This window comes from Lissotriton vulgaris, chromosome 6 (genome assembly GCF_964263255.1).
Source record: "Lissotriton vulgaris chromosome 6, aLisVul1.2, whole genome shotgun sequence".
NCBI classification, from domain to species: Eukaryota; Metazoa; Chordata; class Amphibia; order Caudata; family Salamandridae; genus Lissotriton; species Lissotriton vulgaris.
Genome location: NC_141694.1, coordinates 655,279,469 through 655,296,624, shown reverse-complemented (window position 1 = coordinate 655,296,624; position 17,156 = coordinate 655,279,469). Strand labels below are relative to the sequence as shown.

At 41.9% G+C, this 17,156-nt stretch overlaps 1 protein-coding gene across 1 annotated transcript in view; it reads right to left on the bottom strand.

Moving 5' to 3' along the window:
• Positions 1 to 17,156, bottom strand: part of RNGTT (RNA guanylyltransferase and 5'-phosphatase) — a 1,829,700-nt gene that overhangs the window by 1,440,196 nt on the left and 372,348 nt on the right. The window contains exon 7 of the mRNA XM_086926663.1: positions 4,090 to 4,199. Within this exon, the coding sequence (XP_086782789.1) occupies positions 4,090 to 4,199 (110 nt within the window). The remainder of the gene's footprint in view (positions 1 to 4,089; positions 4,200 to 17,156) is intronic.

The following is a 17,156-nucleotide window of genomic DNA, read 5'->3' as shown; positions in this document are numbered from 1 at the left end:
GATTGGTTGCTGCTGGCTTCAACGTTTGTGGTGCCCTTCCTACACAAAACCATATGGATGGCCAGATTGATAACACCGGCCACACTGAGTACGTAGGCAGCCAACACAGTACTGTTTTCTTTTCTCTTCCACCTTGACCAAGGCTTTCACAAGAAGACGTCCCAAATTTGGATAAAGCTGGCTCACTGACTGAGTGTGTGGGTGAGCCCTACTAGATTCACTGGTCCTAAAGAACTACCGACCAATCTCCCTCCTCCTTTAGCGGCCAAAGTCGCAGAGAAGATCGCCCAACTAACTACATTCATCAAAGAAAATTCCATCCTTGACCCCTCTCAATACGGATTCCGAAGCAACCACAGCACAGAGACCGCTCTACTCGACGCCACAGATGACATCTGCATCCTCCTCGATCAAGGACACACCACGGTCCTGATCCTACTTGACCTCTCCACAGCATTCAACGTCTCCCACCGCACACTCACCAACAGACTACATGACGCTGGCATACAGGGTATCGCCCTCAAATGGATCAGCTCCTTACTCAGCGGCAGAACCCAAAGGATCAGATTACCATCTTTCCTCTCCGAACGCATGGAAATCAACTGCGGAGTACCCCAAGGATCATCACTCAGCCCCACACTCTAACATCTACATGGCCCCCTCGCCGCCATCATCAGACACCACGGACTCAGCATCTTAGGCTACGCCGACGACACTCAGCGAATACTCTCCCTCATCAAGAGATCCGTCACCACCAGACTCAACTTCCAGGAAGCAATGAAGGATGTTGCATCCTGGATGAGCAACAGCTGCCTGAAGCTCAATTCATAGAAGATAGAAGTCCTCATCCTCGTGCCCTCCCCCTCCACATGGGACAAAACCTGGCGGCTCACCGCCTTCGGTAGCCCACGAATACCCATGGATCACACCCAAAACCTCAGCATCGTACTCAACTCCTCCCTCTCCATGACCAGACAGGTCAACGCCGTCGCCTCCAGCTGCCTCAATATCCTCCCCATCCTCAGAAAGACCTTCAAACGGATCCCCCTGAATCAAGGAAGACAGTCACCCACACACTCATAACCAGCAGAGTGGACAACGGATATGCCCTCTATGCTGGGATCAACAAGTCTCTCACCCACAAACTACAGAACACCGCAACCAGACTCGTCCTCTGCATCCCTCGACAGGAACACATCAACCAACACCAACACCTGCACAAGCTCCACTGGCTCTCCGTAGAGAAGAAAGTCACTTTCAAGATACTCACACACGCCTACAAATGCCTCCCCTAAACCAGACCCCAATACCTCAACGAGAGACTCTCCTTCTACGTACCCAAGAGAAACCTCTGATCCGCCAACCTCACCCTCACGGAAACCCCAGAGCATCAGCAAAACCAGGCAGGTGGAAGAGCATTCTCCCACATAGTGGCCAAGACCGGGAACTCACTCTCGATCGACATCAGACTCACAACCCTCCCTGAACATCTCCAAGAAAACACTGAAATCTGGGTCTTCGACTGAACGGAGTTGCGAAACCAGCACCCCCTCCCACCTCCCCACCCCCCCTCCACCTGATTGATTGGTTGATTGAAATGCAAACTTAATCTCTGAGCCATACTTGACTAAGTCCTCTATGAGATATACAGTCAAAACTCCGTTTGAAGTTAGCAGAAAGTGCCATATTACTTCCCCTCCGTAAGGTAAACCTTGCGAGAAGAAGTAATGATGGCTATAGGTTTCAACCCAGATAGGAACTTCAGGACAAGACATATAAAACTGCATGGTCAGAAAGTAGTCATGAGAAATATTGGACTGTTCTTTTTTCCCATAACGAGATTCAAGGCCGGACTGGTAAACCAAAAGGAGCCCTGGCAAAAAACTTGAACCAGCTTTGAATCTTTCCTCATAGCTCTTGTTTTCCTCTCTCTTTTTTCCAAGCTATATCCCCCAACCTCAATGAAAGCAGCAATTACATGGTGAAGCTGGAGCAAGTGGCAGAGGCACCAGGAGCAGTCACGTCTTAAAACCCAGCCTCCACTGGCTAGGCAGAGTGAAAAAAACAGGCAGTTGGGACCCAACCTTATGGTTGAACTGTGCAGTATTTCAATACATTTATATAGAACTTACTACCCCCAAATAGGTCACTGAAGCGTTGCCTACGTGTGAAGCATGCTAGATCTTGTAAGGTGTGTGATGCTGCTGCCATAGAATGTAATGCACGATTTGCAGAATGTTCAAGAGTGAAATATATGAAACGTTGTTGGTGTGTGAGGGACGGTTGGAGAAAGAAGGACGCACGCGATCAGCAGGGCTTCAGTAACCTGCAGCGCAATATTCAGTAACCTGCATTTGTGGAATAAATCCATTTAGACAAAACCAGGGCTCGAGTCGGGGTACTACGCGGGTGGACGGCGTCCCCCCACTTATTTTACCAGGTGGACGCGTCCCCCCTGCCAAACAGCTGAACTTCACTCTTTGTCCTCGCTGGAACGAGGAGCTCGGAGCTCACAGCACGCTGCTCACACGCTGACTTCTCAGATGCAATCGCATCTAAGGGGTGAGCGAGGGGAGGCAATGAGCCCCATGGTGCAAGCCACCTTTCGTGATGTCACTTTCTGTCGTGACGTCACTTCCGGTGACAGTGTCCCCCCACTTCTTTTTTTAGGACTTGTGCCCTGGACAAAAGACGTGATGTATATCTTACTCACAACAGGATGTTTGGTTGTAAGGGTGTTGTCCTTATTTTAGTCATACGTGGAAAGTATTTCCATGTTGTGTGTGAGGACCACGTAGATGTGGTTAACCTCTTAAGGGACTCAGTGCTTAGCAGTGCGCTTGAAGACGGCGTGTGAGAAACAGGCGCACAGTTACCTCTTTAGCTTCCACACAAAACACTCTGAAGCAAAAGAAAACGCGCATATATAAGCTATGGTGTGATTATGGTTTGGCCCAGCAAGAATGTGAAGTGGAACAAGTTTAAGAAATTAAGCTATTTCTAATTATTTTTACACAAAAGTATAATTTTCATATTTCCTAGACAGTCTCATTCATTTAAAGACGGATCAAACGTAATCCACGGTAAACTCAACATTCACCGTAAGGGTCACCTCCGGTTTCAATTGAAATTTATTGGACTCAAACTAGGAGTAATTAACCAAACGCAATCCTTCATTTCAAAATCAGGTCATTGGGGTGAGAGAAGGACAAGGGGGTTTCCAAACTATACCAGGGGAGTTTAATATTTCATGATGGTGAGGGCTTAGCGCTAGAATAATTTAGATCATAATATGAATGAATAGATTATGTACTCAAAGGGTAATCTCAGAAATGACTACAACAGGATCAGCAACTCTGGCACACAATGATGTCATGTCAGTGCAATACATATACATAACACGAGGACAGAACATGTTTATTTCTGTCATGAAAATGATGAGCGTGAACAGGAGTGTGGCTACGTAGGACTCCTTGCATTTGTACCAAAGCTTCACATATGCTTCACATATTCTTCATTATTGTTTTACTGTCACTATTTCGAACACTATGTTCAATATCGTAAATGCACTGCTGATTGGCTTTTTCAGAAAGCAGGGTGTTATGTTGCACAAGGTTGTACAGACTTACATTTGTATCCTGTAAATAAATAACTATATATATGCACCGTAATTAAACAAAAAACTCACTTGAAAACCACATACATAATGTAGCATTGTAGTTATATATTAAGCCATACATCTCAACGTTATGGTATATGAAAAAGCAGCAGTTTTTTGGTGTTTTTTTTTAACAGGTCTTGTGTTGGTAGAGCCCTTTTCATCTTACTAACATTATGGGCCTCATTACGATGTCAGTCGGAATGACTCTGACCCGCATTTGTATTTACCTAACACGTGTCGGAACTCCCATCATTGATAGTTGTTTTTTGAAATAACCACACTATGTCAAGTAGGGGGAATGGACTATAATCTTAGTCGAGTAATTCTGGGGGGGTAGCCAGATCCCACCTTCACCATATACACGTTCTGTAGTTTGCCACACACATCTTACAGTTTTAACTTCTACAGCATGAGTAAGATTTCCTTACCCTGCCCATCCACAAAACTGCTGAACCTTGTGCTGTATCTCCCCAAGCTTAGGCTGCGTTGTAATTTGGCTCACGCGTTTGACCGTCACACCTTCCAGGAACACTGCACCCTGTGGGTAAAAATGCAGAATTGGTTAGACTCCTTTTAGTGACACTTGTTTGCTTTATTTACACAAAAATACATAATGTCTCATCGCTCTGATGATACGGTAATGGTCTCACATGTATGGACAATCTTTTGAATTTTATTTACAGGACCACCGGAAAGGAAAAAGGTTACTTACCAGTAGCACTCCCTCTTCACTATCATCACCCTATCTTGTTTAACGCACTTCTAGGAACACAACAGTGCAAGGTAAATGAGTAATGCTTTTTTTACTGGCCAAATCTATTAAAGGTCACGATCTAAAGCCCATGGAATTAGTTCTGAAAGCCAAACTGTTGCCAACCCTTGCATACGGAATGGAGATTATGTTGGGTGATGATGCTCATTTGTTAGAAAAACCGATAAGAGCCTATAAACAAATCTTTAGGCTACCCAAGTCGGCTTCTCTGGTGCAAATCCACCAAGAATTTCTGCTTACAAAACAGACACTCGCAAGCAGCAGCGGAAAACACTCTGGCAAATCTAGTCTGGTTCGAAATTAACTTGCAAAGGGGCGACTGTATTTACAAGACATTTTCAGAAAACAGTGTTACGACGCTTGATCTGGGTGACCTTTGGAATTCTAACATCTCTGGGCAATAATTTAAGAAGCTTGTAAATAAATCTACAAAACTGCAACGTTGGATGGCAGACAAAGAAACTCTGTCAAAACGTTGCCATGGGTGGCTGGTGTTGAAATCGTATTCCACTCCAAGAGAATTAGCCCTGCTAGCTGCACCTTACCACCAGAAGATCAAACAGTCGTTTTTGGTCATAAGATTTGGAGAAATACCCACGCTAGACCTTACGCCAAAATGGAGTATGTTCGGTCAAAGTGAAGACCAGTCCTGCCGTCTATGCCACCAGGGGGCTGAATCTCTGCTTCACATTGTCTGTGTTTGTCCTGCTTTGATGGTTCAACAAAGATTTCTATTAAGGCTGGAGTTCCTTGAACCGGGAATATGGTCCTGCTGGCATGCACTGGTGGAGTCCATGGACCCAAACAACACCATGCTGAACATTAGACTGACTCAGTTCTTGTTCTATTTTAAGAAAATGATAAGCTAATAGGATATGCGATGTGTAATTTGGAGGGGGTCCCTAAAAGTAATTCTAAATTGTAATGATTCGGAAACCTCTAATGTTAACTTAGCACGCACAGAAACTGTGAAGGACGGGCTGCTAGGGACTGAAACTAGTAGTTTCCTGTCCTGTTAGACTCAGATAACTACTTTACTTATTCCTGTATTTTTAATGATGTGAATTCTTGCATAATTGCTTTTAATAGAGGGTCTCACAGTTCTTCTGGCACCGTATTCATACTTCCCTTAGTCCCTCTTATAGGCATTTTAAATACACATATTAATTTACTTAAGGGATATTTCAGTTATCTGTGTGAAAAGCTTGCTTTTTTAGACATCAGGGTAACGATCGATTCCTGTTTAGTCACTTTTTATCTAACATAGATTAGTGTTTGGTATCCCGACTAAAATCTCTAGGAAGGAAAGTTGAAGTAAACAAAGGGTATGTAGCGTGAAGAGTCGAGGTTGTACTAGTTGTATGACATACCCGCTTTTTATGTATTTTACTTTTTATTTGTAATGTATTTTTTAACTGTGTGATTCTGTTTATGGTTTTAATTAACTAATAAACTAATATTACAATGACCGTCATACCTTCCAGGAACACTGCACTCTGTGGGTAAAAATGCGAAATTAGTTAGACTTCTTTTAGTAACACTTGTTTGCTTTATTTACACCAAAATACGGAATACCACATCACTCTGATGTGATGGTAATTGTCTCACATGTATGGACAATCATTTGAATTTCATTTACAGGACCACCGGACAGGAAAAAGGTTACTTACCAGTCGCACTCCCTCCTCACTGTCATCACCCTATCTTGTTTAAAGCACTTCCAGGAACACAACAGTGCAAGGTAAATGAGTAATGTTTTTTTCAATCTTAAAGGTTTTTTATACGGCGCAAGTAATCTGGAAGCTAGTAAAAAATTCCTGATACTGTTGGTAGTGCTTCGGGGGCTCGGAGTAGGGCAAATGTACATAGTATAATATTGGCTGATACAAATGTAAGGGAACAGACACCAATGAGACTTTTTTTAAACAAAGTAAATAACTCTCTACTTGTGCTTCCCCATATTTTATTGCATGACAATTGTGTTGGGATTTTCTTAATCCCATACTGTACATTATTTTGGCCTGGTCCATTGCCATTCACCCTTTCACCAATAAAGCATGGCCATTGCCAAGGCATATATGCTGCTGGAAGTTATTACGAATCTTTAATTGTTCGCTAATTAAACATATCTCATTAAGAATGTTTGCTTGTTCACTAATTAAACATAGATAAAGCACATAAAACCTTTTTGTGTAAAAACGTGCATGTCAATTCACACAAAACTTATTGCACTAGTTCAGAAGGCAAAACAGACATAATGGAAACAGCATTATAGCCAGTTTGAGAAGTTAACAGGCAACATTATTTTTTTTCAATGGTTTGGCTTTGGCCCAAAAATGACTGCTTTAATTTCTATCTTGTATTCTTCAATGGTTTGGCTTTGGCCAAAAAATTATTGCTTTAATTTCTATCTTGTATTCTAATCCAAGGGCAGCTATATCAGCAAATGGTGCCGTTTCTTCTTACTTTCACCTTGGTAGAGGTGTCCGACAGGGCTGTCCCCTTTCCCCTTTTCTTTTTAATCTTGCCCTAGATCCTTTTTTGTTAAGGATTCGTCAAAATAACAATATTCATGGTTTTACTTTTAAGGAGACCACTGTTTAAATGGCAGCTTATGCTGACGATGTCCTTTTATTTCTCTCACAACCTCAAGCTTCCCTTCCCGCTTTTTAGGAAGAAGTTGATTCCTTTGCTTTCGTTTCTGGATACAAATTAAATGTGATAAATGTGAGATCTTACCCCTAACCAAATTTACTTTTAAAGCTGACTTTGCTCCTTCGGGTTTCACCTGGAGTCCCCAGTATATCAAGTAATTAAGGTTTACATTTTACTGCCTCTATATCAGGGATGATATTTCGTTGGTTGGAGAACTGCATACAAATGCTGTCATCTTTAACAACGAAATGGCATCCCTTATATGGGTGGGGTCGTTTGGACACCATAAAAATGATGCTCTCCCCCATAATTTTATATACAATTTCTAACATTCCATTGTCTATTCCTATAAAATATTTTAAAAAGCTTAATTCCATTTTATCTTCTTTTTTATGGAGTAACAAGAAATCGCGTATGTCCATATCAAAACTGATTCGCCCAAAGTCAGAAGGTGGGACGAACTTTCCTGACTTTACTACTTATCACAAATCCTTCTTACTAAATCAGGCGTCAAAATGGCTTTCTGAGCCCTCCAATAACTGTCCTCTTTGGACTACGCTTGAACAATCCTTTCTCTCACCGTTCTCATTTCAGGAGTATCTCTCCTTCACACGTAAACCGCAGTCTGTATCCACCCCTGTAATCAAGTATACTTCCAGGATAATACCCCTTGCTTCTCTAACTCCCTTTCTTAATCTACCTGTATGGCATAACAAACATATTTTGATTAATAATAAACCTTTATTCTGGAAATCCTGGAGACAACGGGGTCTGATTTGGGTACATCAATTATATGATAAAGACCAACCTTTGTCTTTTGCACAAGCCCGCACTGTGTTTGCCTTTCCTTCTACTCTTAGTTCTAAATACTCTCTTCTGCTACAAGTCATTCGAACTGCGCACACACAATATACACCCTATCCACCAAGCACTTCTCCTGAACTTTGTCACACAGATAAATTAAGGGCCCTTATTATTAACGGATCTAAGGCATCCACTATATATAAACTTTTACATACTTCATCTAGTTTGAGAAACAAAACCAAGGCAGAAACATTGTGGGAAAGAGATTTAGAAACTTCTTGGTCTGTAGAATTTTGGGTTAGAATATGGAACAAAATCAGGAAATCATCTAGGGCTGCAAATAACACACAGACACTCTTCTTAATGTACAATAGGCTTTTACTCTCTCCCTTAACTCTCAATGCACGACACCCTCATCTTCCGGATACCTGTTGGTCCTGCTCATCAACTCACACTGACCTTTATCATCTGCTTTTCACGTGCAAACTTGTTCAAAATGTTTGGCAAAAGGTGTGGTCTCAAATTAATTCCATCTTAAATTCCATTCACCTTTTTTATCCCTCACATATCTGTTTAGGCAGTTTGTCCCCAATTTGGGATACTGCAACTCTAACGTTAAGATAATAGATTTGTTATTAGCAGTGGCATTTCAACAAGTAACCAAAAACTGGAAAGACTTCACTAAATTATCTTACCAAGCATGGCGGTATGCTGTCTGTTATAACCACAGACTGGATACGACATTTGTATACCCATTACATATGGCAGCGAAGCGTTTGGACTTATGGTCACCTGTTACGTTATTCATTGACATGAGTGCCAAGCGTTCTCTGTTTCGCACTCCACCACAACAAGAAGTAACTAAACCTCCATGGCTTCCTTCATGTTGATATTATATAGTTTAACTTATACTATATTTTGTAATGTAAATTTTTGTATATTATATAAGCTTCCTTTCCATACCGTGTTCCATATAATTTTGTTCTTTTACCTATACATGACATATCTGACTGTATTTCACTCACATTTTTCTTTTTTATTAATTCTAACTTGATATATTGTATGTAATTCCTACCTTTTGCATTACTGTATTCCTTTATCTCAATAAAATCACTTTTGAACTTAAAAGAAAAGGGCAACATTATTTTTAATGGTCATGGACATTCACCTGGATAAACCCAACAAGAAATGTGATATAATGAAACAGTAAAGTGCACAATACTATATACACCGGCAAGGGGACTACAATCTCTCAATGAAATCCTGCAAATATTTTCTTAACACATGTGCAAGCGGATGCCAAAATACGCCCGTAGTACGATCAAAATGTCACTACTCACTTGTCCTAAATTATTGAAGTCCCTACCTGCTGATCACCAACTGCTGCTGGACCAACACGGACAGTACATCACATGACTCTGCTCGCCGGCCAGGCTCAAAAGCGGAGGTCAGTGGCAACCAGGTACGAAATACATTTCCGTCACAATTGTAGAGATGGTACTGGTTTAGGCGAGTTGAGAGCACAGGACTATTGGGGCCTGCAGCAAGCAGCACAAAGTCGGCCAACTACTTGTAGTGGAAGAATGACTGGATAGTGGCTGACATCAGCATGGCAAAGCAATCACTGCCATTTTCAGAACTGTGCTCTGCCTGGCGAACCTGAAGCGCCATTTGATGAAAGCACCAATTACTAGTTATTTCCCTCCTATGGGGTACCCCAGGCATTCCCTGTGGGTCTCAGGGACAATGGTCAATTCTAAAATTACCTGTGGTGTGACACACCTCCCTGAAAAATGGGAAATTGGCAAGTCTGTTTTTTCGGAGGATACTTGCACAAACCAGAAAAAGTAGTAATGCTAGGGGTTATCATTGTGTCTTCTGGTGCACTTGACAATGGATATGTCTCCTCCCCAGAGCTCAGGGAAGATTAGGTAGGAAGTGCGGGTGGGTGGATAGGGACAGACGACATGGGGATATTATATTAAAATATAAAGAGGGGTGGATTTGCTATACAATGATCTGCACATCAATTAACGTTCTCTTATCAAATTCACTTCAACCACTTATCATGTTCAACACATTCACTATTGAGTGCAACCTTGGTGTTTGATGCGCATCCACCTAGAGCATCAACAAGGACCTCCTGCCCACAGGAATTGCAGCAGAAAGTAACAATATCAAGAACAAAACACCAGTGCACATCATATGTAATCACTTGTATCCTCTGTGCAGTTTAGCACTCTTTCTCCATCAATGTTCTTTATCAAAAAACACTTTAGTATTTCCAATGAGCCATGTTGTGTCGACAGAGAACCAGCATGGCATATTGATGGACAGCAGAAGTACTACGGACAGATGGAACTTATCATGGCTCCCTGAACAATTATAATACGGAGTATCAGTCTATAGACGTTCCACTTATTTGAACATTTTGGATTATATAGTTGATGAATGTTATATCAAGGAACGATACACTTTACAAAAGCGGCGCCTACAAAAGAATAGTGTATAACACGTAAGAAAGAAGCCTTGAGGAAGCCCGACCAGGGCGAAACGCGCGTCGGCTGTGGAGCATTGTCATTTAAGAAATAAAATTTGAACTGTTGACACAATATGGCTCATTGGAAATACTAAAGTGTTTTTTGATAAAGAACATTGATGGAGAAAGAGTGCTAAACTGCACATAGGATAAAAGCGATTACATATGATGTGCACTGGTGTTTTGTTCGGGATATTGCCATCTGGTTACCCCTGGTTATCACTGCCTGAAACTTGTCATTGGAGGCAGGGTGTTAGATGGGTGTACCTTGATAGTGAGAAGCTACATTCTCTCTTCACCATGGTCTAAATGAAGGTTACAGGGTACAATTGTGCAAGGAGAAGGTGCCACTGCGTTTGTGTAAATACACTTTTTTCTTAACATGGAAAATATTTTCCCTCATGGAGAAACGCCTTCCACTAATTTTGGGGGTGTTCAATTCCAATCAGAGAACAGTGTAGATCACTAACCATTTCTAGAGTGGGAATTGACTTCAAAACAGTTTTTGAATATCCATAAACTCATTTGTTTCAAAACATTCTTATACATTCCCTGCCTAGAAACACCCCATCTCTGCACCTGGAGTATGAGTAACCAATAAATGCTTATTATTACACCACTATGATGACAACTTAGACATTCTGGTCCTCACAGAAACTTGGCTAAAAAACTCCTCATCTCCCATTCTCGACCTACTGGTTCCTCCCTCCCATGATCTAATTCGACTTGATAGGATTGGGAAAATTGGTGGAGGGGTAGCCTGCATTTATCGTAACTCACTATCAGGCAAACAAGCAGACTCCATTGAACTGACGTTGTGCGATTATCTTTGCATCAATATCTCAAACTCTAAGCGCATCACTTGTAAGTTACACATATTTTACCACCCACCTGGTGATAATTTGACTTGTATTGATGAGATTATGGAGATCATGGCATCCAACTCCAACTCCAACTCCCTAGTTCCTCATATTTTCTTAGGCGATTTCAACCTCCATTGGAATAATTCTAGTGATCATATTGTAGGCTGTTTTAAAGAATTTCTATCAGAGCAGGAATTATCCCAATTCTGTGACAGCCCAACGCATAACAAGGGAGAGACTTTGGACCTCATCATTGCAAAATCTAACATCATCCTACTGGAATCCATCACTCCCTGCGATTGGTCTGATCATTACTGCATCCTCTTCTCCATCAATACTGAAGTAATGCATAAAAGGGGACAACCGTCAAAGTTAAAGCAATGGAAAAGGAATCTACAAAATATCAATCCCATCTCCCTAGTAAACCAGTGCAACTCCGCGCTGTCCCTAATGACTGACATAACTGATGTTCATGAGCTTACAACCTTCTACAACGACAAGGTGCTTGAAACTCTGGACTCCACAGCTCCATTACAGGAAAAAAATGTTTCCACCAAGAGGTCCAAACCTTGGTACAATGAAGACCTGAACTTGGAGCGTAGACAGCTAAGAGCTGCTGAACGTCTTTGGAAATCAGCTCCTAGCACTCTCAACCTTGATCATCTTAGAAAATTGAGGAACTCATACAATAGGAAGATTCTTAAGGCAAAGGCTGACTTTTTCCGAACTCAGCTGAACCTAGCGAGCAACCGACCAAAAAATCTCTTTGAAATCATCAAGGAACAATCTTGCAATACAACTAACTACAGTGAGTTAAATGACCTGGCCACTCCTACATGTGATGTGCTTGCCAGTTTCTTCCATGAAAAGACTAGAACTATTGAGCTAGAAATCCAATCAAAGCTGGCCACACGCCAACCTATGGCATTAGATCCCAAATTGGACGTTTTATCTGAAGACCTTTTTAATTATATTAACCCAAGGGAAGTTCCAAAAAATAATGCCACCTGGCACACCTTCTCGCCAATCTCTCAACAAACTATCTACAACACTCTACAAGCAATCAACCCTTCCAATCACTTCTCGGATCCCTTGCCACCTGCCCTATTCAAGATTTTAAAAACCTCTATACTACCATTATGGTCTAAAATTGTAAACGCCTCCCTGACTCGAGGTGTCATTCCGGATTGCCTTAAAATAGGACAGGTCACTCCTATACTAAAGAAGGCTGACGCTTCTCCAGCTGATCCTAACAACTACCGTCCTATAACCAACATCCCCACCTTGGCTAAACTATTGGAGAAATGTGTTCAAATTCAATTATGCAATCACAATGAGATCTTCAACCTCTTAGACAGTTACCAATCGGGCTTCCGTAGTGGGCACAGCACAGAATCTGCACTCACGCACATTATGGATGATATACTAATCATACTTGATCGAAATGAATCATGCCTTTTAATACTTCTTGATCTGTCTTCCGTCTTCGATACGGTCAAACATGATAAGCTCCTAGCCCTATTGGAAAGAAGGATGGGCCTCTCGGGCGTTGTGCTACAGTGGTTCTCCTTTTTCCTGAATAACAGATCTCAAAGATTCAAGATGAAGAACTCACTCTCGCAACCATCCATGGTCACTCTTGGTGTACCTCAGGGATCTGCCCTTTCACCCATTCTCTTCAATTTGTTAATGAAGCCCCTGGCGAATGCTCTGAATTCTGCGAACATTCTATATCACCTTTATGCGGATGACACGCAGCTATACCTTAAAATCACCTCGCCAGATGACTTCGTTGCTCTTAACACTACGCTTCTGAACACGCAAAGCTGGCTCACCAACAACCATCTCATGCTAAACACCAAAAAAACGGAATTCATTCTCATCTCACCACCAAACTACAACCCAAAGATAGACCTCTGGTTAAAACACCTAACCTCCTTTGACAGTGTCCCCCTCATCATAGACTCAGCTAAATCCCTAGGTGTCACCATTGACAAACACTTGAATATGCAGTCGCACATCTCTACTGCCACCAAGGGAGCTAATCACAAAATGAATATATTAAGAAAACTTAAACCCTTCCTCCCCCAGGCTGACTTAAAAATTGCTGTACAAGCTCTGGTACTACCAAGACTAGACTACGGAAGTACCACCCTCGCTGGTCTCCCGAAATACAGGCTTGCACCGTTGAGAGCAGCTCTGAATGCTGCGGCTAGACTGGTATCAGGAACCAAAAGAAACAATCACATCTCACCAACCTTGAAAGCACTGAACTGGTTGACTTAAGAATACACCTTAAAGTGGCGTGCATGACGCACAAAGCAATTCACAACAATACACCCAGCTACTTGGCGCTAAAGTTTGAAAAATCAGGAGGCTGCAGACAACTAAAGTGCGACCACTCAACTTCTGAAACCCCAATCCTTCAGGAAGAAGAGAACAGGCTGTAGAGCTTTCTCGGGAATTGCTCCAAAGATTTGGAACTCTCTACCACCCCGAGTGCGTGGAATCACATCCCTTACTGTATTCAAAAAGGAAGTAAAAAGTCTACTAATGAACAAACTCATGTCCTAAATCTAAGTATGGGACGTATTTGGCTGCATGTCTTATCACATCCCCTGTTGCTCCACAATTGTTTGCTGATTAATGTTTTTCGTGGGATATAGATCTGTGCGGCTGATAGCACAATGTCTAATGTAATTTGTTCTGCAGATGCTATTGCTCTATTATGACAATTTGACATTTTGTTTGTATTGACTACCTCTTCCACTGTTTATTCTTCTATTGTAAAGCGCTCTGATACCCTTGAGGGTCACGTTCGCGCTATTTAAGACTTTATAAATAAATAAATAAATAAATAAATAAATAAATAAATGAGTAAATGGATTTATGAGTCAAATTCACAATTTGTAAATACCTTGCATTTGTAAACGAAGTGATTTATGCGTGCAAGCCAGGCTTGGTCAAAAATAGGTTTGTGAATTGGGTTGACTGTTTATCCTTGTGTCTCTGTCTCTCTCTCAATGGCAGAGAGAAACAATGCAAGCATGATGGCCTTGGAATCCATATTTGTCTAAATGGACTTTTTAGACGGTTATACCTGCTAGAATTCCTCCAAAACTCAATTCTGGTTTAAGGATTATGGAGTGGCGGGAAAAACGAGGCCTTGAAAAGTTAAAACAGAATCTCGAAACAACCAGTGCAAAGCAACATTCCTGACAACTCCACCACAGCATGTTTCTGGGCCTGCACTGTGCACAAGACCCACTCACACATGTTGGGTTCTGCTTTTACAGAAAAAGTGTGGAAAGGCAGACTAGTAGTGGAATTGTTATTGTCTATTGAATTTCTCTATTTTTATGACTTCCAATTCCGAGTGAATATGCACAAGAACACTATTTGGAGAAAATAAATGTCAAACCTCCTAGTATTATAGGTAACCACAAATGCTCAGTGGTACAAATATCCCCAGTCTTAAATACAGATGTTGGGGCACATTTAAAACAAGCATTTTCAATGCAAAAGGTCACGCCGAGATATGCGGTTTTCAGGATATGGGCATTAAGCTCCACCCATTTTCCGCCCTTCGTTTTAATTGGCTTCTGTAACTGTTCTTTGTAAATGGTAGCTTTTCATTGGTCAATAGGCTTAGTAGTACCTCCTTAGTACCGCCTTTTCTCTAGTTGTAACCTTCCATGAGGACTGCCCCTGTTATATGTATGAACTTTACATTTTTTAATTACAGTCTGTGAGCACTATTTTAGTAATTACTTTCTCCTAGCTGCTGTTGCAGGCAGGACAAGCCCTCCAGCTTCTGCAACCCAGCCTGCGGTTCAACTGAATAGTAACGCTGCACACGGCCCATCATCTTTAACAATGGTGGCCCCTTTCTTTTCTTCTGTGTGGCTCGCCAAACACTATTTAATTTTTTTTTTTTAAGTAGCGCAGCATGCCCTTAATCTTAAACAAGGGCGGCCCTTGCCTCCATTTTGTCATTATTCATTTGTAAGCAGTGTGGCATGCCTTTTAATCAGCAACATAGGCGGCAAGGCATTGCTTTGCCTCTGGGCGGATTTAAAGCATGAATTGGAGGCGCATTCTCAACTGACTGACGATAGCCTTTTGTCAATTTCATCAATTTTGTTACAATCACGGCACCCGCACTTTAGCTTTAAACGTCTTACGGTAAAGCGTGGGTGCCACAATCGATTACAAAGTAAATAAATAGGAAAAAATGCACCTGCACACCTTTTTTTTCTATTTCTTTACTTTTGTTACAATCACAGCACCCACACTTTAGCTTAAGATGTTGAAAGGTGCCGCAATAGTAATAAAAGTGAGTTATTAGAGAGAAAAAAGCATGCGGTTGACATTTTTTTCCCATGTATTTACTTGTGTAGCAATGACGGCACCCGCGCTTTAGCTTTAATCATAAGGTGAAGCATGGGTGCCGCAATGGCTTCCAAAGTCAATAAATAGGGGCAATAAATGCGGCTGCACACCTTTTTTTCTAGCTTTAAAGCGCAGGTGCCCGTTTGCTTCAAAAGTAAACAAATAGAAAAATAGGCATTTACAATAAAATAGGTCTTGCTTTACTAAAGATTTGAGCTATTGGTGTTGCAATATTATTAGCAACTCCAACAACTCAAACTTTCAGCAATGCAAGACCTATTGCATTGCAAATGCTTTACAAGGAATGGGGAGATAGATCGACAAACTTTGTGCAAATGACAGGGCTAGAGACCACCTGGAAGCGAGAATGACTGGAAAACAAAGGGGTCACCAGACATGCGGAGATAGCGAGACATTGTACAGTTGTCAAGAAGAGAGAGAACAATGGCGCGGGGAGATGGGTGGATAGATCTGGGCAGCGGTCGAAGGGAATTTTTAAAAAAAGGCTCTCTTCGCTTTGCGAGCCCTAAAAATGTGGGAACAGTGATGCTGCATGCTAATGCGCAGGGTCAGTGAGCTTGGGGGCGGGGTCAAAGGTGTGGCTAAAAAAAAAAGTGATTCACCTTCAGGTAGCAAAAATAACGTGCAGCTTAAATGAGAACTAAATCAAAAAAAGTTGTTAATCAGTGGGAAATGCCCTACAGTACATTATGAAACCTCTAATAATTAATGCACTGCAGAGGTCTGTGTGCAACCATAGAGCAACAGAATTAAGTCTTGGTTGCTGCAGTGGAGAATAGTGACTTGTATAATGTTAGTGCTATGAGGTCCAAGCCTGTGTCCGAAAGCATGTGAATACGCAAGTCATTTTTAGGGCTCGGCCTACGTCAACCCTGCGTCAGCAGGGGAGGCGGAGCTCCGAGCTCTTATGTTATAAAAAAAAAAAAAAGTTTCTTTAGGGGTCCGGGCTGCCACATTCCTTAGTGCGCGCGCGTTTTTTTTGGCATCTGCATAGTGATTCGTCTTCGCTGTGCTGTGTTTTTATTATCCTTGACGCGATAGGCTTAATGTAATTTGTCGGTCGCCATGTTGGCATTTTCTGTGTGGTTACGCGCACAGCAGTGCATTAATTTCAATTAGGAGCGGTCAGGGTGCCGCGATAATGTAATGCAGATGTTGTGGGCGCGTTCACCAGTCTGCAGTGAATGGCGCGCGTTCGTGCTTTTCTTGTGTTTTCTTTCCTTGTAGGGCAGACGTGAAAGGCATGGTCTTAAGAGCAGAAGGCCATATATCTTGAATTATCTCGCCATCACGGCGGAGATAATTGAAAACATATGGCTGGAGTGGCGCGCGCGCGAGGCCGAGAGCTGAGCAGGATGACTCCATGCCACAGTGTAAGCAGTGCTTAATTTGTAGAAAAATAAGTCCCGATGCTCAAAATCTTTCTTATGCGGCGCCCGCAACTTTTCA